This window comes from Rhinatrema bivittatum, chromosome 7, assembly GCF_901001135.1.
Source record: "Rhinatrema bivittatum chromosome 7, aRhiBiv1.1, whole genome shotgun sequence".
NCBI lineage: Eukaryota > Metazoa > Chordata > Amphibia > Gymnophiona > Rhinatrematidae > Rhinatrema > Rhinatrema bivittatum.
The window spans coordinates 264,647,946-264,669,629 of NC_042621.1; the positions used below are offsets into that span (position 1 = coordinate 264,647,946).

At 40.3% G+C, this 21,684-nt stretch overlaps 1 protein-coding gene across 3 annotated transcripts in view; it reads right to left on the reverse strand.

The window, feature by feature from the left end:
- Positions 1 to 1,339: 1,339 nt before the first annotated feature.
- Positions 1,340 to 21,684, reverse strand: part of PPRC1 (PPARG related coactivator 1) — a 139,015-nt gene continuing 118,670 nt past the window's right edge. For all 3 annotated transcript variants that reach the window (XM_029610180.1, XM_029610179.1, XM_029610178.1), the window contains 5 exons: positions 15,241 to 15,429; positions 9,384 to 9,450; positions 3,499 to 3,620; positions 2,979 to 3,130; positions 1,340 to 2,185 (listed from right to left, as the gene is read on the reverse strand). In XM_029610180.1, coding sequence (XP_029466040.1) covers positions 2,082 to 2,185; positions 2,979 to 3,130; positions 3,499 to 3,620; positions 9,384 to 9,450; positions 15,241 to 15,429 — 634 coding nt within the window. In that variant the 3' untranslated portion in view covers positions 1,340 to 2,081. The remainder of the gene's footprint in view (positions 2,186 to 2,978; positions 3,131 to 3,498; positions 3,621 to 9,383; positions 9,451 to 15,240; positions 15,430 to 21,684) is intronic.

Here is a 21,684-nt window from a genome sequence, read left to right on the forward strand (position 1 = left end):
CCAGGGGTCAATGATTTGAAGCTCCAGGGAGGAAGACTCAGACCAATGTCAGGAAGTATTTCTTCACAGAGAGGGTGGTGCATGCCTGGAACACCCTTCCGGAGAAAGTGGTGAAGACCAAAACTGTGAAGGATTTCAAAGGAGCATGGGATTAACACTGTGGATCCATAAAGTCTAGAGGATGTGAATGAAGAGAAGAGGCATGGGGGTGGCTTGCGGGAATGATGGCTACTACCTGGAGATTAATATCCTTATTCAATAAACACACACGGTTAATACGACAAACATTGCTCTATGCTTCAACAGCAAGAGGAAATGTGGAAAAAAGGATTTGCATCCACAAAAAAGCAGGGGAGTAGCTTGCTTGTTACGGCGGTTACTACCCAGAATCAATTAAGCCCAATACTTCACTTGGAATACATATCCAGCACATCTCACTGCTTCAGCAGCAGGGGGGATGAAGAAAAGAGGATTTATATTCAGACAACAACCAATAAGGACTGAATTGCACAGGCTGGGTAAACAAGCGTGAGAGTAGCTTGCTTATTACGGTGTTTACTACCCGTAAACAATTAGCAAGATACTTCACTTAGATGCAGCACCAGCACTGCTATAAATATTGATTGCGGGGGTAGAAGGGAAATAGAACCAAAAAGTTACTTATAAGGACCAAGAGTAATAGCTAAGTATGAAAAAAAAAGTGCAAAAGCTTGCTGGGCAGACTGGATGGGCCATTTGGTCTTCTTCTGCTGTCATTTCTATGTTTCAATAGCAGGTAATGGACTTCTCCTCCAAGAACTTATCAAAACCTTTTTTAAACCCAGCTACACTAACTGCACTAATCACATCCCCTGGCAACAAATTCCAGAATTTAATTGTGTGTTGAGTGAAAAAGAGCTTTCTCCAATTAGTTTTAAATGTGCTACATGCTAACTTCATGGAGTGCCCCTAGTCCTCCTTTTATCCAAAAGATACATAATCCATCAAGAGCCCTGAGGTCTTCCCAGAGAGATTTGTTGGACATACCATTGGTACGCTTTGTTCTTCTCAGAGACTCGAGAGGTAGTTTCCAGTGGTCGCCCCTGAATTATGGAATTGCCAGAACTTCTACAGTTCACCTCTTGTTCAACAACTTTCAGGAAAATGCTGAAGACTTTCCTTTTTCAGCTTGCATTTACTAATGATGATTGAGATAGACTCAAATGAGCAATACTATGCATTTGCCTTGTTTTGATTGTTTTGTGTGATTTGGTTTTATTTCTGTAAGCCATTCAGAACTTTAGTTATTGAGTAGCATATAAATATTTTAAATAAATAAATGAAACAAAGTACAGCAAAGTCATGTGTCATTTCATTTTTAATCTGCATAGTGATTTAACTTACAGTATTCTTTGCTGTAAAGAGCTCATGATTACTTTTGTTTCAAAATGCAAATTAAAAATCTGTTTAACGTTATAAAAACAATTTTCAGGACCTGCCTGCTGGCTTAGCAGCAGCACTGTCATGCAGGAGACCCCCAGGTTTGATTCCTGAACCCAGTTCCTGCTTCTTGGGTCACTGGGGATGATGCAGTCCCAGCTAAGAGCAAACTACGGCTACAATGCAAGAGTGACACCTATTAGCCAAATCCAAGGTGACCACATACTGGGTTCTTGAGGGAGCTGCAGTCTGTGGCCCCTGCCCAAGAACTGTTACAGAGATGGCTGGGCTAGAGAAGAAAGGAGGCTTAAAGGCAAGGGAAAACTCATGAAATTTAATAGCACGGTAGCCTCAGTAGAGGCCGTCTCTGTTGCATATCCAAGGGAGCTACCAGGCAAAATAATAATAAAATAAAACAACACACTCTTCATTTTAAAAGTCTCCAATTTATGTTTTTTACACATCTTATTTTATGTTTATATTTTACTTATAAAACTGAATTTCATTCTTGAGCAGAGCAGCTTCATGCTGCTGCTTTGTTTTCAGTTTAGTGGAAAGGCAGCTCCAGTGTTTCCTCAGAGGTAAATGCATCCAAGTATGTATATATATATATACTTTATTTCATTTCTTATTCTGGAGAGGATTGCTTCTTTTACTGAATATTACCTCCGATGACTCTTCTGTGCTTGTTTTAGTAAAGTATCAAAGTCGAGAGAATCAAACTTGCTCTTCATACAAACTGGGTCAAAATCATCTTTATTAGAATCTGGAAAAAAAAATGGTAGAGAAATACACAGTACATTAATCTTTTTGCATCAGGCACTAAGGAATCCTGTGACCCAACAACGCATGGCTAAGGTTAGGTGGTGGCTGCTGCTTCTCTTCTCAACATTCTTCTGACCATATCAGGAAAAACATTCTGACTTCAAAACTGAAGCATAAAAACTAGGAACACAGCAGCAGACAAATATCAACAAAACACATTTTGCCAATGCTTTCCTTATCCTATATGAACACCAGCTCTACTAATCATAAAATTCCCAATCTCCTACGCTTAATATCACAATTCAAAACACATAACTTGTCCCTTATTGGAATACTAGAGATACCTCTACTACTGGCGCCACAGGGATAGAAAAGAATTACAGTTACTGACACTGAAATTTAGTGCATAAAATGATTCTTGAGCCCCCAGACTTGGAATTCAACCAAAATAAATGTGATTCTTACATAATAAGCAACCTCCACAACAATAAATATGCTACCACTACAACAGGCAGGTTGCACTCAGGAATCTTAACTCTTGAATTTTAAGGCCATGAAGAAAAAAAGTAAGATTCTACTGCTGCAGCTCCACCTCCTGTCCCTTGAACAAGATAATTATCCATCTTCTGCAAATCAATGAACCTTAAACATTTGTTCTTCCACCACCTCATTCTGCCAAACACACAAAAATCAAACCATTGCTGTTCAAAGAAGAGAACAAGATCATTCATTATTACAGTATTAAATTTGATATCTTGTAGCCAAAGTGGAAACTGTAAAGCCAATCACCTCACCTAGATCTGTATAGTTACTTCTGCAGAACTGTCTGCGGCCACCGAAACAGAGGTCAAAAGGCAGTTCACCCGGGTGCTGGAGTTTGTGACCGTTCTCAAGAGCAGTAAAAGCTTCTTCAGTGTAGCGGTACGTTACAAATCCATAGTTGTCACTGACAAAAATAAAACATTTTAGATGCCCCTCTCAAGCCACCCCTATCCATGAAAATATTAAGGAAATGACTGACTAGAGTTAACTGTTCATTGTCATGTATTAAACAGAGGTGATACTGGACACATCTAAGAGAAGAGGAATTTAATTTCAGAAACAACTTGGGATTACACAGTTCTGGTTTTTCAGCTGACATCAGAGAGCAGGGCAAAAGCAAACCTTTTTGCTTCATGTAATCGAATTTCTGATTTGCACTTTTGATTGTTCAGATTACCTAATTTTCTATCCCAAATGCAAACCAGGACTCAGATTAGAAATGGTAAAAACTTCTATTTTATCTGCAAAAGTTTAAAATCATGAAAGCCCTACCCCTTTTCCCTGAAGTGAATAGTACAATCTTCCACATCGCCAAATACTGAAAATCTATGCTTCAGTTCAGATCTTGTCATCCTACTGTGGATCTTGCCAATATAGACAACACGCCTTTCCTCCTGAAAAGAGAAAGCCATGAAAGCTGTAAGCAAAGAACTCTGTATTCTATTTTATTAAAAGAGTTTTATTCTGTTCGTAGCAAACCAAACTCTGCCCAGGGGAGTACAATACAATATATAAAACAGTAAAATACAGATAAATAAAATAAAAACTATAAGAACTCACAAAACTTCGCTGTAGTTTTGTAATGCCTCAATGTAAAGATAGTATGACCTGTAATCACACTCTCTCACTAAATATCATGTAAACCCGATGTGATACTCTCGGGTGAATATCAGTATATAAAAACAAATAAATAAATAAAACAATTCTGTATACCCATGGCCATCCTTTCCACCTTAGACTTAAAACTAGGCACATGCATCCTGAAATAAGTGTGTTTAACTGCTTTTTTTTTTTTTATTATTATTAATCATTACAAACAATGCTGACAGCAATATCCGCTTGTCTAAACAAAAGGTACAGGAATTTTCAAAATTTGAAAACAATTTTCATATATTAGGAAATACCCTGTTATAAAGAAAAAAGAGACTGGTTGGTTACTTTCTGAGCAATGTCATAGAAATAACTAAAACGGTAATAATGGTGCATTACACTAACATACCTTAAACTAGGATTTAGTGACAGGTAATCTTGCATCAAGAAAACTTCTCAACTCACTTGGTTCTAAAAACACAAACCTTTCCTGTTGCTATTTCACCACACATTTACATGGGTAGTATATAGTACACAGGGCTCCTAATGCCTTTACTTCCTGAACCATTTGAAGAAAATTTTTTCTACGAACTTGGGCTGTCCTAGTGATATCTTTTGACCAAGAAATAACATTCTCTATTTTTTAAACACAACTTAAGTATCTTGTCTCTATCTGTACTCTTCAGAAACTTGACACACAAGGTGCCTCTAAATTCAACTTGCTCGGACATAGACTGTTCCAAAAAAGTTGTTAAATTACTTAATGGTATCTGTTGTATATTCTGTGGACTGTTCTCATTTCTTTTTCTTCCCATTGCTATAAAATATATTTTCTCAAGCTTTGGTATCTCTCCCTCTGTTAATTTCAAATTTTCCTTCATAAAATTCTTAAATTGCTCAAAGGGAGATATTAATTTTACGTTAGGGAAGTTTAATAGTCTTATGTTATTATATCTTATTTGATTTTCAATCATTTCTATTTTTCTGTTATTTAACATATCACCTTGGATCAGGCCTGTCTGAATTTTTTCAACTTGAATAAGCCTGTTTTCTAAGTTAACCAATTTCTCTTCATGTTTAACAACTGCTGGTTCAATTTTTGAAATCTGATTTTGCGTACCTATAATAGTTGCATTTAAATTTAGAATAATGGTCTTCAAATCTGTTAGGGTAGTCCAAATAGTTTCTAAAGTAACAGGTTGTGTCTGAGACAGACTGGAATTGTCCAAAATATTCACCAATCCTTGAGGACAGATTTTACTTCTCACATCGGAGGCCTCTGCCCCCCCTCCACTCCCCTCAGGTGTTGATGTCGAGGGTACACCATTTATTTTAGTGTTCCCCAGACTTAAATGTCTACTCACTCCTTCCTCCATAATTCCTCCAATAGGGCTGACTTCCTTTGACCCAGTGGGTTGGTTGTCCTCAACCAAATTTGGTGGTGGTGAGAGACTGGGGGGTAGAGGAGTCAGGTTCCCCGGGGCTTAACGAGATGTTAAATTCCAGTGGTGTTTGTGTTTGCTCTCCACCTACCCCAACGCCTGGATACACACCCGGAGTCTCTGCACCAAACCGCGTAAAAAAATCTCCAATAGTGGACTGAGTAGGAACACTGGCTATTGGGGTTGGAGGTTCCCCTCTAACTCTTCCTAACTGCTTTTATGTATTTATTTGAAGCTTTTTTTATACCGATGTTCGAAGAACATCACATCGGTTTACATATAAACAGGTGGAGAAAAATACATTATAACATTATAAACCTGGATAAGGAAACTTTGCGATATGGAACCTAAGTCCCCCAGGCACAGCCTTCCATAAAGCGGCACCAATAACTTAAAAAAGCTGTTTCGGGTCTCATGTAGACATGGCCATTTCATAGAAAGTATTACGAAGCAATTTATTTCCCCATTGCACCAACTTCCTAAGGGGGTACATCTACCAAACAAATCAGACAGATATAAAAGCTGCATTGGCATTGTCCAATTCATGTACCTGCACTAAGATTTTAAATTTTATTCTTTACATTACTGGTAGCCAACGTACGTCCCTGAGTAAAAGTCACCTGATCCCATGGCAAACACCCTAAAGCAAGTCTTGCAGCTGAATTCCGTAATACTGTCGTTACCCTAATGTCAGATTTTTAGAGTCCCACTTACAGGGAATTGCAATAATCCAAAGATTTTAACAAAAGTGTTTGAACTGTTCGAAAATCTTCATTATATAGTTGATATGTCTCAATTTCTTTTACTTAAAAACCCCCGATTTTAAATACTAACCTACAAGCCGATGCATCAGCGCACAAAAAACAAGCGCTCATTATTGAGCACCCACTTTCCTAATGTGTGTCCCCATTCACTTCTCCCGGGTGCATGATGCAGTAGATTAATGAGCTGCAGCGTTAAAAAGAAGGCGCTAGGGGAACCTGTATGGCCCCTAGTGCCTCCTCGGCCTCAGGCACCAGGAGACGTGGCTGTGTGCAGGTTAGGATAACAAATGCTCGTAAAATTTAACATCCATTTTCCTAACCTGGCCTCTGAGAAGTCTTTTTTTTATGTTGCTGCTTTCTGTGGTTCCTCTGACTTAATATCACAACTATATTAAGTCAGAGGAACCACAGAAAAGCAGTATTTTCTGCTTTTGTGTTCAGTTTTGGGGTGTCTCAAGACTTATAACCAGCTCCAGGCTGGTGTTAATTTTTGAGGGTTAAAATGTGCTCGTTGGGTGCACAATCTTTTTTTACATTGTGGGTACTAGCTAATAGCCTCAACAAGGCATATACATGTGATTAGCAATATTAGCTACATGCTGATCTCTTTATTGCATCAGGAGTTATGGATGCACTAGCCTGATCATGCAATATTGCATCGGCCTAATCTGTGATCTAAACGATAAAGCATGAATCAAAATATAATCCTAAATTCCGCAGAGTCCATAAAAGATATTTTAGTCCCAATTATTGAAAAATTATAACTATCTGAAATGGATCTTGAAAACCATACAGCCAGTCTTAGAGTTTAGAGTGGGGCTCTCCAATTTAAAGGTAACATTTCCTCTTCTAAAGAGTACTGCAATCCTGATAGGGAAGGCATGACCACATCTGCTAGGAGATGGAGAGATACTGAATGGCTGATGTCACTGCAGGGGTATATCTGAGGTGACGTCAGCTTTGAAACCTGACTCAGTCTCCATCTGCTAGCAGGGGAGCATATAACCCATTGGTCCTGAGTCCATCTGGCTACACACTAGGAAATCTTGATAACATGGTACATTTCAATAATGGAACGTAATGGACAAAGACATTAAAGTTGGAGATAAAACAGAACCCTAAGGAACTCCAGGAATTTATAGTAAACCATGGATTGCCTGTAGAGGTAAGATTTCTTCTTGTTTTGGGTATCTTTGGTAAATTACTCTAACGGTGTGCTAGCGTGCATAGAGTCCTGAACTGCTATGGAGACAGAAAATACTGAAGAGCTGCACTTCCTGCAGGGGTATATGTACTAGAGCTGACGTCAGACTGAAATCTGATCCATCTCCAACTGCTATCAGGAGTACACTATACCCATTGGTCCTGAGTCCATCTGCTACACGCTAGGAAAATAGGACTTAAACCAAACAAGAGCACTCCCAACTCAATCCTATATCAACCAACGTCTTAAATATGGAGTGACTAATGGCATCAAAGACAGCTGATATGTTTAAAAATACCACCAATATTGCACCACCATTGTCCAGTTCCCAAAGTGCAACATCCAAAACAGAGAGCAAAAAAGAGTCTCAGTACTGTGTCTTGAATGAAAGTCACAGACATTGATGCAAAATATGAGAAAGTGGTTTTTAAAAACTAACACCTTCATAAAGATGGGCAAATTAGAAATTGGCCTATAACTAGCAGGAGAATATGCCAGTATATTGCTATTTCCTATGTTGTAAAAGGTACAACTATAATTTTACAGTGCACAGAAAGCCAGTGTAACATGCAACACCAACCTAGAGAAGTCTCGCTCCCTCAACCCCCTCACCCCTAGAGAAGAGACACATGGAACTCATATGGCATTAGGCCAGTTTTAGTATGTAATGGGTGTGGACTTGGCCCTCAGAAAGCCATGAATAAATAGTTACAATATAGTAAACCTCCCATACCAAAAACAGCACTAAATGCCAGCACTCAAACTCCACCCTATCAACAAAAAGACAATACTACAAATATTATACCAGGCTCTAACACACCAATATATTCGTATTTAGAAAACAAAACAAGCCAGGCTGCCTAAAATATCTGTAAAATAAAAAAAATACAGGCACCTAAAAACATTGTACAAAAGCTTTTAAAACTACTAAGTCCCTTCTTCAGATGTCAGATCAGATACATTCACATCTAAAGATGGGTCCTATATTGTCTCAATAACTCACATACAGTATTTTTGGATATTTACATAGTTTCAATAAAAGCTATCACAGCCTGCCAAGAATAGAGTTTACCCCAAGAGACAAATCTGCCATATCAGCAGGACTCAAACAGCAACAACCCTACCCAGAAAAGAGCAGCTTTACAAATATTACATCAGGCCTTAGAAGACCAATACACCTCCTAATGAAAACAGAACAAGACAGACTGTTATAGATCCCTACACAGAAGCTATACACTATCAGAATCCCTTGCTCAATCACACATCAGAACACAGACCCTTACCAAAGGCAAAATAAGAGACCAACAGACAAAATAAACAGAAACATCAATCATAAAAGGAAAACCATACTACTAAAAATAAATAAAAACTGATGAACAGAACATCCAATAACTAAAAGTTTATAAAAATGTTTATAAAATTTGAAATATTAAATTGGTATTTTTGGAAAACAGAAGACAAATAAAGTCCAATAATTAAACAAATAAGGATTTTAAAAATCTCCAGCCCTTCATAGCTGGGATGTTTCAATTTCCAGCCACTTTGTGGATTGGGAGAGGGGGAGGTGTAAAATATTTTATCTGCTCTCTCTCACAAATACAGACTCTCACTCACCCACTAACCTTGGCTCTCACACACACAGGCAGTCACCTAACCACCCAAACACCAATTCAATTTACAATCGGCTATTTGAACTGCAGGGGAGAAACAGGCGCATCAGACTGGATTTCTCTCTTCTGCCAGGCGCTGACACTTAAGGTTGCCAACTGGCTCCATATTTTCAGGGCAAGCTGAGCCAGCCCTGGTTTTATCCCACCGCCTGCATGGACGGGTCTTCCTCTTCTTAGGGAGATCAATCAATTGGGACACTAGAACCAGAATTCATGCCCTTGCCCATTCCCATGACTGCCTGAGCAATATGGATTTCTTTAATGGAGTGTGGAAAGCAAATCCTCCAAGACCAAACCCTTTTAGTGCTGCTCAGCTAATCAGATATTACCCCCAAAAGCAGCAGTCATCTCTACTATGCACCCAAATCCCCAGACTTGAGAGGTTACAGTGTCCACAATGCCTGTAGCCAAGACTCAGGACCAGCCTTAACTGAAAGAATGCCTCTACTGAGTAAGTATATATTGGATGGTTCGAAACTTTACTTACTATTGCAAGTTCCTTGTGATAGAGTTTCTGTCTTTGGTAGCTGTCGCGCGAGTCATAAAAACTGTATCTGTCAAAGCAAAATTGAATAAAAATCACACTACATGTCAGTAAAAGCATTGAAATATTTCTTGAGGGGGCATCTGGAAAGTTTCATGTGCATCCATAAACAGGCTGCAGCATACTACGGGAGCAAGTCAAATGCTAGGGATGGACCCATCAGGGCTAGCAACGCCAGCTTCTGAACAATGTCACACTGTACCACGAGTTGAAGAGGAGGGTTCAACATTGGATGCAAAGGACGGTAGGTATGAGGAAACACCAAATGAATTATATATAGTGAAAACACTCATTGTACAAGGTCTTCTTTTAGCAAACAAATGGACATAGTGCCAAAAATGGAATAATATTGAAGAGCTGGAGTACTAAAAACATTTTAATTTCTGTAAATGAAATAAGGGGTCACCAATTATCATTAAAAGGAAGGAAGTTCAAGACTATACAGAAAAGAATATTTTTTATGCAAAGACTGGATGAAAATTATGAAACACTTTGCCAATGTCAGTAAATGCAGTTTAGGTTGTCCACTGGTTAGCAGTATTCCAGATTATTCACATTAAATAAAATTCTAAAACTGAGAGATACTAATCCAGGTATTTTATCAGAATATCTTCTCAGGCTGATAAAGGGATATGTTACGTAGAAAATATAGTCTAAGTTTTGCAGGTGCTCTCTATCAATTTTAACTCTGAGCTTAATGAACAGGGTTTTTTTTGTTGGAAATAAAGCAGAATTGCTTACCTGAAACAGATGTTTTGAGGACAGCAAGATGTCAGTCCTCATAGATGGGTGCCATCATCCAACAGAACCCGGCAGGGAAAAATATCAAAGTTTCTAGAACTTTGACTGCACCTCACTGCCATCCTGCTGTCCTCAGAGAACACTTGTTACAGGTAAGCAACTCTGCTTTCTCTGAGGACAGTACTCACACATGAGGAATCCCTAGCTACAAGGGGGATGGAACAATGTTTTTTGTTGGCAATAAGCCTTTATTTTTTAAGCTATGAGAGGCAGGATAGAACCAAAAGAAGGGCCCTAGGAGGGAAAAGAATTGGGTACTATATCTCAAACAAATCCCAAAAGACAGATTCACCAAACCTACTAATCACATCAGCCATCTCTGTCCAAACAATACAATGTGAATGAGTGAAGAAAACTCCACATCACAGCCTTGTAGATCTCTTCCATGGGGACCGATCGCAGGTGAGCTACAGAGGCTGCCATGGTTCAAACAAAGCGAGCCTCATGACCCAAAATACTCAGGCTTGCTGGGCAAAACAGAAAGATACAATCTGCTAGCCAATTAGAATAGTCTGTCTGGTAATAGTGATTCCCAGCTTATTTGTGTCAAAAGAAAAAGTCTCAGACTCTCCTAATAAGTCTTCAGATACAGATCCCACATCATTTTGGTCACCTCTCCCTGGACTGCCTCCATTCTCTCTCTATCCTTTTTGAGATATGGTCTCCAGAACAGAACCCAGTACTCCAGGTGAGGCTTCACCAAGGATTTGTACAAGGGCATTTTCACCTCCTGTTTCTTACTGGTTATTCCTCTCTACACAGCCCAGTATCCTTCTGGCTTTAGCTATCGCCTTGTCACATTGCTTCACTGCCTTCAGACTGCCAGACACTCCAAGGTCCCTCTCCCAGTCTGTACACATTAGTCTTTCACCCATCGCACACAGCGCTTTTGGATTGTGCACCCCAGATGCTCGACTCTGCACTTCTTGGCACTGAATCCCAGCTGTCAAATCTTCAACCACTCTTGCAGCTTTCTTAAATCACTTTTCATTCTTTTTACTCCTTCAGGCATGTCCACTCTAGTGCAGATCTTGGTTTCATCCAGAAAAAAAAAAAGACAAACTTTACCTTCTATCCCTTTCACAATGTTGCTCACGAAGATATTGAGAGAACCAGTCCCAAAGCTGATCCTCATGACATGCCACTTAACACTGTTTTCTCTTCAGAATAGGTTCCACTTATTTCACACTGTTTCCTGTCAACCAACCATTTCGTAATCCACTCTATCTTGGCACATCAGTTTCTTGGCTCCTGTCTTAGATGGTTCTTGATGAGCCAATCTAGATTGGATAGACATGCACCCCCAGTTTGCATAAGTGCACCACCACTATGGCCAGGCATTTCATAAAGACATGTGGGGCAGAGACTAGCCCAAACGGCAGAACGTGATACTGGAGGTGATGGTCTCCCAAAGGAATCTGAGATATTTCTTATGGCTGTGGAAAATCTCCGAGTATAACCATCCTTGAGACAGAGAGAAAATAGCCAATCCCTTCTTTCAAGAAAAGAAATTAAGGTTCCCAGGAAACCATGAACTTTTCTCTTTTGATGAATTTGTTCATGGCCTTCAGGTCTAGGATGGGATGGAGGAGTCCTGTTCTCTTTGCAATCTGGAAATACTTGGTGTAGAATCCATGCCCTCTTTGTCCTCATGAACAGACTTGACCGACCTGGCATTCAAGAACAAGAGCTCCACAAAAAGTAGCTCCTAATGCAAGGACTGACTCACAAATGAGATTTGGGGGCTGATTTGGTGGAGATACTAAGTTTTAATCTGTACCCTCTTGATGATGCTGAGGACCTACAAATCCAAGGCTACATTGGGCCACCAGTTTATGTAAAACCACAGCCTCTCCCTGAAGGTCCTCTGGCATGGGTACTGTGAGTCTGGTTATGTTCTCTGCAATCTAGTCAAAACCCCATCCCAGGTGTTGGACACAATAGGTCTGCTACAGGCAGTACCAAGGGGGAAGGAGGATAGCACCTATTCAGGAGGAAGAAATGCCTCCTGTACCTTGTCCTCTAATATCTCCAAGAGGAGGAAGATGCCAGTTTGGGAGTGCCCATGGAGAGCTGCTGAAGCGTTGCACAGTGAACATGGATCTGTGCTACTGCATTCTTGCCCCCATTTCTGAAAAGATTCTCTCCTAGACACAGCGCACTGATGATTCTATCTTGCACTTCTGAACAGAGATCTAGGGCTCTTAGCCAGGCAAATGTGTGCCCCTATCCCTACAGCAGATACTCAATGCCATTTAGAAAACTTTGAAGGGCAAATGGATCATGCATTTTCTACATGCCAGCTCTTTGTCCACCAGTGACTGGAGGGTGTCTTGCTGCTTTTGAGGAAGCTGCTCAGCCACCCCTTGCGCTTGCTTCAGCACATCCCACATAAAGAGCTGGTAGAAAGCTATGGTGGGGGGGTCAACATAATACCTGATAAAAAACTTTCCTCCCCAAAAGGTCTCCGGTCCTGTTTGGAGCTCATGGATAAACTCTTTGGACACCAGAAGACCGATCCAGCAGGATCAGTATAGGAGGCATCAATGTCGACCTTGTAGCTGTACCAATGGAAAGAGTATCCTTGGCGGGGGGCGGGGAGCGCCGGATGGACCATCAGTTCCCTTAATGCTGTCAGCCAACAGGGAACCAGGGTACAGGTCTGACTCTTCCTGTTTGAAGTTGGCATCAGATTCTGTCTCTTCAACTGACAAAGATCATCTCATGCTGGGCATCAAGAGAAGTCAAAGATACATCAGTCTCCATTGATGTGTGATGCCAGGAGTGGGGATGGTTCGGCACATGCCGAGAACTCCCCTAAGCAGTCCCACAGCAAGGACAGCTCATCCTCTAGACGTGCTGGGAATTGTGACAGTCTTCACATGGTGTCTGCCACTGATCCACCTCTCTGTTACGAAGAGGATGCGATCATGATCATGCCTCCTGCTTCCCAGTCAGTGCTGGTATCAGCGATTTTCGAGGAAGAGCTGGATAAAAAGATCTTTGGAGAAGGCACTGTAGAGCCTCTGGTGCTGGGGCATTCAGGGCACAGAGGCAAGCACCAATGATCCTTGAGTGGTTGCTCAGTTCACTCCAGGTGCCTGCCAGTGATGAGTCGAGCTGATGGTTGGTTGCCTTTCTCTGTACTTTTTCTAGTTCCGCTATATCTTTTCTGAAATGGGGTGACCAGAACTGCACACAATACTTGAGGCGTGGTCACACTATAAATCAATACAGATATTTTATCTTCCAGTTTATTTTCCATTCCTTTCCTTGCAATACCTAACATTCTATTTGCTTTTCTGACTGCTGCCGCATACAGAACCGAGGATTTCAAAGTATTGTCTACAGTGTCTAAGATCTTTCTCCTGGGTGGTGATTCCTAAATACAGAGCCCAGCATCGTCTAACTATAGTTTGGATTATTCTTCCCTATATGTAACACTTTACACTTGTCCACATTAAATTTCATCTGCCATTTAGACACTCAATCCCTCACAATTGGCTTGTGATTTACAACCCTAAATACTTGTGTCATCTGCAAATCTGATCACCTCACCTATCATTCTTTACAGATCATTTATAAACATATTAAAAAGCACCAGTTCCACTACAGATCCCTGGGGCACGCCACTATTTATGTTTCTCCACTGAGAGAAACAACCAACCAGTCTTAATTTGCTTCCTATTTTTTAGCCTGTTAGAAATCCAAAATAGGACATTGTCTCTTATCCCATGATACACTAATTTTCTGAGATCTAACAATCTCCCTAAGGTCTCCAATAACCAGAGAATAAATGTATATTCAAAACATCTGATGAACAGTGAAACAAGTAAATCCCAAGGCACCTATTACCAATAAATAACCCCTTCAAAAAAATTCTATCAGATGTCTCACCAAGATTGTTTATTTTAAATATTCTCTTTGCTATATCTATGTTAACTCTGACCCATTAATTTGTCTATCCAGATGGCCAGTACTTTTGTTCTTTGGAGTAGCTTCTACCATTTTGCCCAGTACAGATGCCGAGCTCACTGGTTTACAGTTTCCTAATCCCTGGAACAGTTCTTAAAAATGGGTGTTACATTGTTCATCCTTCAGTCCTCAGGTACCACAGTTGCTTTGAATTAAATTTAGACATTACTAGTGATAAGTATTTCATGAGTTCTTTCAGAACTCTGGGTTACATAATCACAAACATAATTAACAAAACAAAATACAAACTAAGCTTAAAAACGACAACATAATCAGTTTCTCCAAATTATCAGTTTCTGGCATATATATTTCTCCGATATTCTCCACAGTGAAGCAAAGAATTAAATTTAGTTTTTCTGCTATAGCCTTGTCTTCCTTGAGCACCTCTTTTACCCCTTGGTTATCCAGCAGTCCAACTGACTCCGTCACAGGCTTATTTAAAATATACTTGAAAGTTTTTATTTAGGCAAGCTTCTTTTTTAATTCTCATTTGGCATGCCTTATGGTTTTACATCTAACTTGCCAGTGCTCACGTTCTTTAGTATTTTCTTCATTTGGATTCATTTTCCAGTTTTTGAAAGATGTCCTTTTGACTTTAATAGTCTCTTCCACCTTTTCATTTAACCATGCTGGAAATCTTTTAGTCTTCTTTCCACCCTTTCTAATGCATGGAATATATTTAGTCTGGGCTTCCAAGATAATGATTTTAAACAGCATCCATGCTTCATACAAGCATGTAACCTTTACAACTGCTCCTTTTAATTTGTTTCTGACTAAGGACATAAGACATTGCTACGCTGAGCATAAACATTTGCTGTCTCACCAAGATTGTTTATTTAAAATATTTTTAACCTGCACCCTCCAAAGTTCAGGGTGAGTAACAAAGTAACATGCATTAAGAATACCAACACAAAATTTAAAAGAGGAGTAATCAAAAAAACAATGCCCAAGTAAATAAAAAGAACAGGTTTGAAAAAACATCCTTCTCCCTTCCATTGAGCGTTAAATGACAAAAGCTCCTTACCTTCTACCACGTCTCCTATGACGTCTGCTATAAGGGGAGCAGGAACGAGACCGTGAACGGCTATAGGACGTCGAAGATGATCTTGAAGAGGAGCAAGAGTCTGATGATGATCTCCCCCTTGACCTGCTACGTGACTCCGAACTTGATCTCGAGGAGAAACGTGAGCTACAGGAACTTCTAGATTGGTATCTATATAGATAGAAGAAAAAATAAAAAATTCCAGGAATCTCTCATACTTAAATCCAAACAAACCTTTTACTGTGACCTGTTAGTAAATGAGATGCTGAATTTAAACATGAGATGTGCTTGGAATCTTTTTATGTAGTCCTATCTAGGAGTTCTGACCTAATCTTCTCTCAAGTATCCAGTAATATTGTAGCTTTTCATATTACAAGACCATATACATTGTGCCTTTGGATTTTTCCAAATAAAGAAAAACAGAGACTAACAGCAGATAAAGACTGCAAAGCTCATCTACCCATTTCTGTTCTTGCTATATACAAAAGGTTCTACTTCAATTATGGCTTTACCTTCACTTCGGTGCAAATAGATAACCTCTGTCTTATGTTACTGTAAAATCTGATGTTTCTGCATTCATTTCTAATAGGAAGCTGCTCCGTGTATCTCCCACTTTTCTTGTGGAAAGAATTTCCATATACTGCTCCTCAGTTTACCCTTTTTTGGTTTCATACCATGACCTCTTTTTCTAGAATGTCTTTTCCACTAAAAATGTTTTGCTCTTATGCTTTATTTACAGCTTTGAAGTATTAAGATGCCTCTATGGAGCACATACTTAGCTCTTACTTCATAAGGCTTATGGGGTAGACCACTATTTTTGCAGTTTTTTTCTGGGGTGCCTCTAATTTATTTGTATCCTTCTAGAGATGTACCCTCTAGAATTGAACACATTTTTCAAATATGATCACCCCTAAGATATCTCTGCTACTGAGGGAAGACGTTTCAGAAGAAAATCACCTCTGTCAATCCAGAGGGCCTCTGATTTTTGTGAATTTTAGCTGACATTTCTGTTCCATCAACCATGTAGCAATGGCATTCACTCAGCAATTCACCTTAGTTAAATCTTGTTCAAAAGGGTCTAAAAGTAAGCTACCACCTGAATATCATCTGCAAACAGAAAACAGGCCATGCGACTGAATCAGGGTTGAAAACGGTTGTGGCAGGGGAGAGACAAGAGAACCCCATAAATCACCGGCTGAATCATTTGTTGAAAGATCAGCCCACTTTGTTTAGTTTGATTAAAAAATACATATATTTTAACCATTTAAAGTATATCTCCTTAAGTCCAACATCGAATAAAAATTTCAAAAGAAGTGAATTAATGGTGCCAAATACTGCACTCATGTTTAAAAAGATCACAAGTGCAGCTTTCAGCCTTATCTCATTTAACATACCCACTAGTGAAGTCTCAGTACTATGCTCTGCCCAGATGCCAGAATGCCTTGGGTGGAAAGCATTTGTTTTGTCCAAACAAACCAATCTTTGAAGTATTTCAGAAAGAGTTAGAAATAATCCTATAGTGGGCTGCAATGACAGACTCTAAACTTTCAATTTTTGGGGGGCAAGCAATCAACTCTCACCATTTTAAAAGAGGCTGGCACAATTACATGTTCAAGACTAGTATTAACAATCGTACATAGGTATGATAAGACTGAAAGATAAAAGTTTACTCCCAGGTAAAAAGGTGAGATAATCAGCTGCTTCCAAGTCTACACGGTTCAAAGCATTCTGTGCAAGGTTTAAAGGAAATCACTTTCAATATCCATGATATTTTTTTTGGGGGGGGGGGGGGGGGGATAGGTAATTTGTTCACCAGATTATGATTCGTGCTTGGATATGAAATTTTAAACCACTGCCTTAGACTATTTTTCATCAAGTTTAGTTTCTAAGCAAAACCTGTTACTTTGATAGCAGATTGCAATAGCAGCTTTATAAAGATGCAAGTTTAATGGGGTCTTAGATGTGCACCATTTTTTTCTCCAGTTGGCAATTTTGCCTACCAAGGATGGTCAAACCTGAATTGAACAAATAAGAAGAATGATTAGATTTCAAAAGATGCATTTGGAGTGGCAGCCTTATCCAGGGAAGAATTTAAAACAGAATTCCATAATTTTACCTATTCCTCAAATTGATAAGAATCCACTGGACTTGATCCTTTGGATCTCTTTGACGGTAAGAGTGATGAAAATGGAGTTTAAGACATTTGGAACACTAGATCCCACGGTGCAGATATATTAATTGATTTCTCAGGATTTGAAAAAAAATTGTGTTTGTTTGCTAATAGAGGTCAAGTGGAGGGAAAATGGGTTCTCACGAGCAGACTTAACGTTATATAGTCTGATGTTATTTGTTCACTTTGTGAATGTGTATGTGTAGATGCAGTAAGCATGGGGGTGTGGATGTCTTGGCAGCGACTGCAGTTTGACTGTTACAAAATAAACTTGAGCACATATATATATTTGTATGAAGGCATGTGAATTAAACATGAACCTTGACTATGTTCATTATCTGAATGGCTTTTCTTTCTATGGTTTTGTTGATGTTATGTCTTTACACCAATTAAAATGAGTTACAAAAGAAAAAAGAAAGATAAGATTTAGACAAACAGCTGCTGGAAAAAGCCTGAATCTCCCATACTGGCACCAGCTGCCAACCCACATCCACTGGCTTAAGACTGTGGTTAAAAACTGCAGCATGCATCTGCTTGTCTTACTGCAGAAGCTGAGCACAACTGGCCTGTTCCAAATCGCCTGTCACTGCCGACAACTTCATTTCCCTCACTGTGGCCAACACAGGAAACTCCCAACTGGTTCAGTGATGGACAGAGACTGTATTGCCACTAATGCCAAGCTGTTGCTGCCCACTCCAAAACACCACTACCTGTTTCACTGTCACCACTTCCTCTTCTGGGTCAGGTCCAATAAGACCGTTTTATGTGCAAGAAAGCACTTTGAAAACTCAAAGGCTGACCCAAACATTTTGAAAGTGCTTTCTTGCACATGAAATCATCCGTTCAAAACTGACTCTGGACTAACAATACTGGCCGCTGTCTCCCAGGGTGGGGAGGGAGGCAGCAGCAGTGCAGCAGCAAACAGCCATTGGATTAGGAGCATTTCTCATTCTCCCCTCTCCTGAGGAGAGAAGAGACCAAGGACACCATGGTCAGTCAGGAGTCAATGTGGTGCTGGGGATGAGGCAGGACTTCTGACATACATATGGGACTGGCAATGCAGAGAGAGAACAGTATTGTAAGAGTCTGCTGCCACTTTTCCTGGCTGAAGCAATAAGATTGGTAATATATAATATTAATATCTTTAATGACGGAGAACACCAGCGATCAGTAAGCATGGTTTGATATAATGGCCAAGAAGAAGAGACGGCAGGGGCGCTCTTCCGAGGCTGAGCAAGATGGATGCATGATGATGAAGCCTCCCTACCAGCCACTTTTTTTGCATCATTACATTGCTTTTAGCCTGCTTTTGCATTATATTTTGCGATTACTAAGCTGCTTATATGACCCGAATGGCGTCTAAGAGCAAGACAGCAGATTTAAAGCAGTTTTCATACAGCAAACAGCCCCTGGAAACTCTCGAGGCTCGTGGAGCACCGCCTATGGAAGACAGTGAAGGCCCGGTTGCAGAAGAACCACACTCCCTCCCCACTCCAGGTCTTACTGATTTGCCATCTCGACATGAGATGTGGGGTTGATTTCTCGAAATTCGAGCAGATATGAAGCAGTATAAGAAAGAGCTTTAGGTCTCCATATCGGAGGTTAGGGAAGATTTGACGGCCTTGGGTGCGCGCGTCGATGACATTGATGTTCGAGTTGAAGGCCATGCTGACCCTCTCAACTGCCTCTTGGTCCAGCAGAAATTGCTACAAACTGAGACCTCGGTCCTTGCACATAAATTAGAGGAGCAGTCATGTCAGTGTAATTTAAGCCATATTGAAAATTTGTACTTTCATCTTCAATACCACAGGGGTTGAAGCCGTGATTGAAACCCCTCCCCCCAGATCAAACTAGAGCGTGCTCATAGGGCACTGGGCCCTAGAGTTGAAAACAGGGCCAGAGGCACTGTTCTGTGTTTGCACAGCTTTGCTCAAAAGTCTGCTATCTATAAGGCCGCTTGTAAATGGTCTGAATGGCAGTGAGAGGGACATACCATTTCAGTATTCCAGGACCTTGCTCCCTCTACTCTTCACAAGCGCTATGAGTTACGCAAGGTGACGCGTACATGGAGAGACAAGAATATTCACTACCAATGGTCCTTCCCTTTCGGACTCCAGTTTACTGTTAAAGGAGTCGCTTACCAAATGAAAACTACTACAGCAGCTGTGGAAGTCTTTAAAACAACAAATGTTCCTTTCAATTTTCCTGCACCTAAAATGGTGGCCGCACCCAGGGCAGAGTCTCTCCTGCAATGACAATGTGCTGGAAAAAGGAGGCAGAAGGCTGCAGAAGCAATCAGAGAACTCTCACTCAGCTGTCTGACCAGGGCAGACAGAACTTTTAGGCTTCTTTATTATCTGCTGGTAAAGTTTCTACCTGTTAGGATTAGTCCTGCTGAGAGGCGGGTGATCTTGGACAGGCATTTCTGAGCTATGGTTTAAGGAGCAATGTTTTGCAATCTTATGGTCTGTTACACGGGCTTATGTGAATGGTGGGGGGGGGGGGGGGGTGGCTGCGATTCCATCTTGGGTCTCTCTCAAATGTCCCCCAGGATTAGATAGATCTGCTGGATGGGATTTTTATGGGAAGCGTTATGTGGTTCTTTCTACTGCACATTTTTGGCTGTGTCATCCCGCATCTTTTTCAGCATCTTACTAAAGCATCCTCTTCAGGGCTGGGGAACTCTGTTTTGGGTTTTCTTTAATGGCAAATAGGATATTTTCCTTTAATGTTAAAGGCTTAAATTTGTATAGGAAACATCAGCTTTTATGTAATGATCTCATGTCTCAAAGTTTTCATTGCATTTTTACAGGAAACTCAGGGAAGAGACTAGCCTCAGTTTTTTGCGGCTAACACAATGGGAGCCAAATACGCTGGGGTAGCCATTCTAATTTCTCTTTTACCTATGAAGAGCTTTTCAAGTTTATGCATCCGGGCGGCAGAATTCTTTTATTAAAAATCAGGGTGGTAATGTAGCTGTCATGTTGCTGACCACGATCAAGGCCCCTTTGTGCACACAATAGATGATATTCTACTCACTTATGCGGAGGGACATAAATTTGGGGGGGGGGGGGGGGGGGGGGGGATGACTAACATTACTAAATGTCCAACCTTAGACAACTCACATCAGCTCTCCACCTCTGTAGCGCTACATGGTGCTAGAAAAGTTCTTAATTCTCTGATATCTCACTGGAGTTTAGTTGATATTTGGAGACAGATGCCCTAGAATTTGGGTATACACCTTTTATTCCTTGCCCCACAGATCATACTCCCGTATTGATTACTTCCTCCTTGACAAATTCTTGCAAAATAAAGTATTAGGGGTGGATATAGGATCCATTACATGGCTGGACCATGCTCCTATATGGCTTGATGTCTCATTTCAGGATTTGGATTGCGACCAACTTTTTGGGTGTCTTAATGGTAGCTTGCTAAAAAGCGACTCCTCTGAAACGCTATTGCTCACACTCCTGCGCACCAAACGGTGATCTGGGACTATTCAAAGACAGTAGTGAGGGGGTCTATTAATAGTACAAGCAGCTTACTACAAAAAAAAAAAAAAGTTGAGTGTAAACAGTCTCAACTAATGGCAGAAATTTCCCAGCTATCATGAGAACATATGTGGACCCAGTCGAAATCTATTTATCACAGATTATCCACAGCTCGTTCGAAGCTACAATCCCTGGAAATTAAAGGTGGCTCATAGACTTTAACTTACTAAACAGGCCTATTTTGAAGGGGGAAACAAGGCTGGAAGATATCTGGCAAGGCGTTTAAAAGCGCTCTCTAAAGTGAAAACAGCTCAAGGGGATATGGTTAATAAATCTACTGCAATTCGTAATTGCTTTATGCAGTTTTAAATCACTCTATATAATAGGGACATCACTATAGACAATAGAGACATCGATGCATATCTTAATCCAATTCAACTTCCTTGCCTTATTTCGGATCAACAAAGCTACCTAGACAAGTCGATTAGCACTGTTGAGGTTTTACAGGTTATCAAGACCCTGAAAAAGGGTAAAATCACCTGTGGATGGGCTTACTAGTGAATACTATAAGCAGTTATCTCACATCTTGGCTGTCCCTTTAACTGACATATTTAATTATCTACATGAGGGAGGCTCTCTTGCCAGTAATTCCAATGCAGCGGGTATTTCTGTTATTGCCAAAACCTGGCAGAGATCCTACTACCCAATATCCTTAATCAATTTGGATCTCAAAATCCTGGCTAGAGTATTAGCTGAACGTTTGAA